We start from the raw sequence: 7,144 nt of genomic DNA, 5'->3' as shown, positions 1-7,144 counted from the left end.
GCGGCCTGTGCACGCGGACGCCTTGTCCGCCCTGCTGACCCGCCGCTGACACTCTGGCTTACGTAGGGCGGCCCGCCTACTAAGCAGAGTAGGAAGGAATTTCAAGGGGATGGGGGCGGAGAGAGAAGATGTGACGGAAACGATGCTAACAAAAGAATATATGAAGTATTATTGGTATTAGTCAAACGTAAGCTCCGTCTTACAAAGCACATCTCTTCACGTCGTGAAACAATTCTCGTCGGCTAGACAATTCTTACAGGAGGATATCCCAGTACTGCGCGATACCATAGCGCAGCCAACCCATGCCAGCCGGTTTTTTCGGCCAGTTGCTAACTGACCGTCAATCAACGAGTGATATCGGTGCGGCAGCTGGGACTCTAACCTACATGTTCGACACACTTTGATAATATTGTTCGACCAGGGGGGTAGTCTCCTTCTCAATTATGTAGGACAAGGGGGTTCCCTAACCTTAGAAAAAAGTGGGGTAGTTCCGGACAGAAATATTCTTTAGCGCGTTTCTGATGTAGGTTTAGTCACTTATTTCCTCCTCAGCCTCAGCCCTCAACTTATTTACAAAACTACACCCTGTGTTCGGCGGTCTTACACCTGAGATGCAGGGACAGTAAACTCCTCGGCGTGATTTGCGCTCAAAAGCGCCATAGCGAATTGAGCGTGATTGATTCGTGGGCACTTGGGTTTGAAGTCACGTTCCAATAGTCGAGCGGCAAAAATGCCGGCCGCTCCCCAACAAAGATGGCGGGCGCCGCGGGTTTCGGCACGCGGCATCACGCTGGTCCCAGAAGGCGATTGAGTTTTTCCCGACCAAAGTGGCAACGACGTCCGTCTCTCGGTAGTCTGTCACGTACAGATCTTGCAGATACTTGCTCTCGCCTCTCAGACACTTCCGTGATTCTGGAAAAGACCCGAGCAGCCGCACTCAGGACGGGGAAGGAGATTCAGCCCTGTTTCGGCTGTAATCCTCGTGCTGACCGGGCTAAGCAACTCAGAGCACAAACTGCGGGCGGAGGAGGAGAACGAAGACAGCATGTTCTGTCCAGCACGCCTCTCTCGTTCTGTGGAGAGGTGTATGGTGTTGTCAATGGCGAGATGTACTCACACCCGCCCCTCCCAGCCCTGCTCGCCGTCACCTGCCGTGAACACGTGCCGCAGATGGAGCAGTCGAGTCAGTGGCGTCCCCACCGGTGCGACGTGGACCGGCTGCCCGGACTCTGCGAGATCCCCGCTTGTGACCGTGAGTGCGGCCGCCTCAGGCCGGGCGCACGTACTCCCGATAAAGCGGCACAGCCACCGACATGTCTCAGGCTGAAGCCGCCCTGGTAAAAATATATCACAAGCCGCTACGCCTAGCTGCAGATAACGGTTGACCTCTGACTTCTGATGACCTCCGCCCCTGCCGGCAGCCACCTGTCCCACCGGGCTGGATCCCGTTCGGGGGGCCACTGCTACCGTCTGGTCGGCCCGAAGCGGACGAGGGCGGACGCCGCCGCTGTCTGCCAGAGAGACGGCGGGCAACTGGCCAGCATCCAGAGTCAGGACGAGAACGACTTCATCACCAGTACGCTCTGGCGGCCTGCAGGCTGAAGTGTGCAATGAGGGACATTTCGTGGTCTAAGATCCCGGCGGATGCGCGTGAACCTGGCTTACATGGACATCATCATAGAGCATTTCTTTTCCACGTTTGCATTACTTGTCAACAATGCCAGTTGTGACACAGTTGAATCCAAATGATGTGCAGATAACCGCATTGGCGCAGGACATAACGAAAACCGAGCTTTATCAGGCGACGAACGGCGCACTCCATATGTCCAAACGCTCAGCGTGGAGTGTGGAGTGTAATGAGCGACGACTTCGGGCACCGTGCGAAGGCCGGTTTTCTTCCTCCGGAGGTCTGCATCAGTCGCGACGCTCCGTCTCACCCACCAGGTTGCCGACACCTCGTGTATTCGCTCAGCAACCCGAGAGGCCCGGCGCACCCCTATCCTGCCGCCGGAAGCAGGGTCTCCTGATCTCTCTCCTGACGGCAGCAGCGCTCCTGACCTCCCTGCCGCCGGAAGCAGGGTCTTCTGATCTCTCTCCTGACGGCAGCAGCGCTCCTGACCTCCCTGCCGCCGGAAGCAGGGTCTCCTGATCTCTCTCCAGACGGCAGCGGCGCCCCTGGCTTCCCCTCCTGCCGGCAGCAGGGCCTCTGACCCCCCTCCTGCCGGCAGCAGCGCCCCTGACCTCCCTCCCGCCGGCAGCAGGGTCCCTGACTTCCCTCCCACCGCAGCAGCGCCCCTGACTTCCCTCCCGCCGGCAGCAGCGCCCCTGACTTCCCTCCCACCACAGCAGCGCCCCTGACTTCCCTCCCGCCGGCAGCAGCGCCCCTGGCTTCCATCCTGCCGGCAGCAAGACCTCTGACCTCCCTCCCGCCGACAGCAGGGCCCCTGACCTCCCTGCTGCCGGCAGCGCTGGCGTTCCGCTCCGGCACCGACTTCAGCGACTGGACGTCCCGCTACGCCTGGATCGGCGCCGGGCGTGCGGACCCGACCGCCGCCTGGGCCTGGGCCGACTGCGACGCCTGGACGATGGCACGCTGGCACGGCGGCGACGCCGACGACAGTTCGCGCACCACCGGCACGTGCGCGGCCCTGCTCTACACGGGCCGCTGGCGGGACGACGTCAACTGCGAGCGTGGCGCCTTCAGGTGAGGTGCGCGGCGGGCGGTGCCGGGGTCGCCCTGGGAGGACCGGGCGGAGGCGCAGAGGCACCCGCGGCCCCATGTGGGACCTGTGTCAATCTCGTCCGGTGGGCGCTGGGAGAGCGGATTTTGGTGAGTGTGTGTGGGGGTATGGGGCGAATCGGGTGTCGTTTGGAGGACACACACACTGCCGGGGAGATTCGCAGTGGACTTGAACGCGGTCCACACAGACGGGTCGAGCGAAGCGTTGCTGGGGGAGATCTATGTCAAGGAGCGGAAAATCCTCAGACAAGTCGATGCGCTGTAAACAGCATGCAGAACATGGCCCCTGACTTATGATGCCAATTATAAAGAATAATCTCACAGCACTTCTCTGCTTTTCAACAATTTGGGTGACTGCTAATTGCCGTGATGAAAGTCAATGCTGTCTGCATGCAGCGCCGTCAGTTTGTCACGTGACCTTACGCTGCTGGGCAGACTGGTCACCATTAGGCGTCGGTGAACGCAGTGCTTAAGTTCCCATCCTCCTTAGAATAACTTCTTTCGCTGACGAATTAGCTCAGTAGCTGCGGCGCCTAATCGTACATCGCCGCCATGATTACAACCGTGATCATCACTTGGTGTCCCTACAGCTCGGTGTGTGAACTGGACCCGTGCCGAAAGCAGTTCGGGCCCGCCGACCGATCCGGCTGCCGCACCGGCAAGGTCACGGAGGTCACCGAGCCGCCGCCGAAAGTCACCAGGCCGCCGCCGAAGGCTACCGAGCCGCCGCCCACGTCAGCACCCGTGAAAAAGGAGCGCTTCATCTGCCCGCCGGACTGGACGCAGCTCGATGACTATTGCTACAAGTAAGTGGCTTGTTGTGGCATTCGAGCGCGAGCGTGCAGGCGCACCGCCGTGCGCATGCGTGTGCGCACGCGCGCATATTTGTTCACATCACGTGTCTATGTTGGCGCCATACCTCAAAACATGACCACCCACACCAGACCGACAGAAGAAAGTGACACACAGGCCTTTGGCACAAACAACAAACAAGACCTCAGTAGCAGGCGCAAAAAGGGATGGCCTGCCACACATGTTTGTCTGCTGGATGAGCTCCTACAAATGCTAGAACTTGATTAGCTTTTTTATTAATAGAACGCCACTCCTCGCAACACACATAAGTTTTGACTCTGGTTGGCGAATAACCTTGTAGTGTTTTGACGAGGGATTTCAGACCCTACCAAAACACACTGTAAATAGGATTCGTTCGTTGCATCAGTTTGTTCCCTCAGTTACACAACGCAGACTGATTATAGTCCTGTCAACCACGCCGTTTGTTCTCTACCACAAACATCACTGCAACCATTTACCGACCATGCATCTCCATGTCGTACCGCTCGCGCCGGCACCCCAGCCCAGCAGCCCTGACCAATGACGCCTCCCGACGGACCGCACAGACGGGGGTGCCGGCCTCCATCACCGCGCGTGCCAACCCCGACCGGCGCCACCGGGCGCTGCCCACGGCCCCCGCTGACGCCGCCGCTCGCCGCAGGGGAGTGATCGAGCCGGACACGTTCATCGGCGCCCTGCAGACGTGCACGGTCACCTTCAGCCCGGCGCACGTGGCCAGCGTGCACTCACCGCGGGAGAACCGGCTGCTGCTCGGTGGGTGGCGGCCGGCCGATGGCTCGCGTCCCTGCCGCGCACTCCCCGTGACCCCTCGCGTGACCCCTCCCCGTGACCCCTCGGTGCCCTACGTGTGTTCAGTTTGTGCAGGTGCAGTGTAGCAGATCTATGCCATGTACCACCAGAACGGGTTCGCGTTCCGCCAGCGGCAAGCAGGTACTGATGCTGCGGTAGGCTGAGGTAATGTCGCGGCGGGCAGATGTCGGGTGATCCTCGCCCGCAGCCACGGAAGTGCCACGCATGCCACGAAACAGCGCGCGGCAACAGCCGGCACCATTGTAACGGCAGAGCCGGCTCAGCCCGCCTGAGAGGTGCGACATCCCAGCCCGCACATCACCTCCCCGCACTGCGCCGGCAGAGCTGACCGGCGGCGGCCCCAGCTGGCTCGGCCTCACCTCGGCCTACGACTTCCCACGCTGGCGCTGGCTGGACGGCTCGCCGGACGGCGACTTCACCGCCTGGGCCGGCCGGCAGCCGGACACCACCGCCGCCAACATGAAGGTCTGCGCCGCCGTCAACCGGCGCGGCCGCTGGGCGGCCCGCGCCTGCACCAGGGGCAGGAGCAGTTACGCCTGCCGCCTGCCGGCAGGTACGGGAAGCTCGGCGCGCCGGCCGACTGCGGCTCCAGCTCCACAGGTCGACACCGGCCTAGCCAGAGTGGTGTTAGTTGCTCAATAAGGGCCGAATGTAGGGAATGGATGTAATAAAAGCATGACCTAAAAGCCCAAAACTGCTGTTGTGACGTCCCAATCACCCATGAAAATGATTTAGTGACCTAATTTCCCTGCGTTATAGGACCCTGACATGGCCAACCGTATTTACTATTTCCTTCGGCGGTGCGTGTGACACCCATTTCGCTCAGCTGATGCGGACACCACTCACCCCGCCTTCCCCCGTGTGGTGCAGTGCGTGTGGTCGCTGAGCCGACCTGCCCAGACCCCACCAACTGGCGGGAGGAGGCCGGCTCCTGCTACGCCTTCCACCGGGACGGCCAGAACTACCTGAAGGCGCGCGTCGCCTGCGCCCGCATGGCCGGCAGCGACTTCGGCGTCCGGCTGCCCGTGGTGGAGAACGCGCTGGAGGACACAGCGCTGCAGAGTGAGCGCCGGCGCCGACGTGTGCCGCCATCCGCGGCGGGGAGGAGGGGAGGAGGGGGATGGCGTAACGAACGTGGCTGGTAATAGTTAGGGGCAGGTGACGAAGACCTTACGCCGAGCCGTCTAAGGGGTTGATGATGATGTCTACGACGCTGGTACGCTACGCCTCGACGGACGCTGGTTGGCGCGCCCGTGCGCTGCTGTTTGACCCGGAATCTCTGGGATGTTTCGTTTGGTCTGTTGAGTAATGTACTCGAAGGTCGTGCTTCGTCGATGGTTGCCGTCCATGTTTTGCGAGTTGGGAAAAGCATCGGCAGCGTTGTATGAACGCCTCCTTGCACCAAAATCCCATAATCCCCACGCCCCCACCCCATCCCCACGCCCCCACCAAAACAACCACAACCGCATCGCCACTGACAGCGCCGCTGCAGCAGGCGGGCACCAATCACCAGGCTTCTAAGCCCCCACGCGGCCCCCAATGACCAGCGCGTGTCCCCGTCGCCCTAGGGCTGGCTAACGGTCACGTGATCCGACTGGGCTTGACGAACGACTGGTCGGACGGCGTCTGGCGCTGGGAGGACGGCACGGCGCTGGGCTACACCAACTGGCTTCGGCCACCGATTGACGGCCAGGGCCCACTGTGCGCCACCTTGGACGGTCGCCAGGGCGGCTGGCTGGCCCAGAGCTGCGACGACGCCGTGTCCTTCTACTGCGAGGTGGCATCGGCATCAGGTGGGCGCTGCGGCGGGGCGGGGCAGAGCGGGGCGGGGTGGTGGCGGTGACGCTGCGTCTTAGACGGGACGGAACGGGCAGCGCTGCGTCATCAACGGGACGGGACGGCAACGCTGCGTCAATGACGGACGGGGACGGCAGTGCTGCGTCTCGTCCCGTCGAATGACGGGTTGGCAGCGCCCGGTCTCAGACGGAACAGAACGGCATTGCTGCGTCTCCGACGGGACGGGACGGCAGCGCTACGTCTGCCGACGGGAACGGGACGGCAAGTGCTGCGTCTCCGACGGGACGGGACGGCAGCGCGTACGTCTCCGAACGGGAAAGGGACGGCAGTTGCTGCTCCTCCGACGGGACGGACTGAGCAGCGCTACGTCTCCGACGGGACGGGACGGCAGTGCTGCGTCTCCGACGGGACGGGACGGCAGTGCTGCGTCTCCGACGGGACGGGACGGCAGCGCTACGTCTCCGACGGGAAGGGACGGCAGTGCTGCGTCTCCGACGGGACGGGACGGCAGCGCTCGGGAATGACAATGGGGGGGGGGGGGGGGGGGACTGCGGCAGAGGAGGCTCCACTAGGGTTTGCGCCAGCGCTCGTGGTTCAACCGGTGCTCAGCTGTTACAGGTGATGCCCGGGAGGACGGGAGCAAGGCTGATTTTGTAGTGCGAGCCATTCAAATATGGAAGCAGTGAATGGAGTGACCACTTTCCACGCGTGATCGACCCAGATGCGCTGGACATGGGCGGAATCGAGCGTTCGGGAGACCATAAGGATCGAGTTTCATCTCCACACGAAGACATTTGCCATTTGTTTAAGTGGTCCTCAGAGTGCGTGTGACGCAGCTCGCGCTTCACCGAACTTCCGATTTCTACCGTGCTTACGTGGGGATCGCAAGCACTATATCTACGGTATGGGTTGTGTGTTACAGATATGTGCCTTTCCGGTCGACGG

The 7,144-nt window shown here is 61.8% G+C and overlaps 1 protein-coding gene across 1 annotated transcript; it reads left to right on the top strand.

The window, feature by feature from the left end:
• The first annotated feature begins 1,398 nt into the window (after positions 1-1,398).
• LOC119098295 (macrophage mannose receptor 1-like) lies at positions 1,399-5,945 on the top strand. The gene is made up of 8 exons (XM_037221216.1): positions 1,399-1,576; positions 2,467-2,704; positions 3,331-3,546; positions 4,233-4,345; positions 4,725-4,867; positions 4,921-5,002; positions 5,273-5,464; positions 5,884-5,945. The coding sequence occupies exons 1-8, from the start codon at positions 1,399-1,401 to the stop codon at positions 5,943-5,945; spliced, it is 1,224 nt and encodes a 407-aa protein (XP_037077111.1).
• The last annotated feature ends 1,199 nt before the right edge of the window (positions 5,946-7,144 follow it).

Source organism: Pollicipes pollicipes, unplaced genomic scaffold (genome assembly GCF_011947565.3).
Source record: "Pollicipes pollicipes isolate AB1234 unplaced genomic scaffold, Ppol_2.1 Scaffold_4740;HRSCAF=5597_pilon_pilon_pilon, whole genome shotgun sequence".
Taxonomy (NCBI): domain Eukaryota; kingdom Metazoa; phylum Arthropoda; class Thecostraca; order Pollicipedomorpha; family Pollicipedidae; genus Pollicipes; species Pollicipes pollicipes.
The sequence above is the reverse complement of the archived record's forward strand: the minus strand, read 5'-3'. Positions and strand labels throughout refer to the sequence as shown.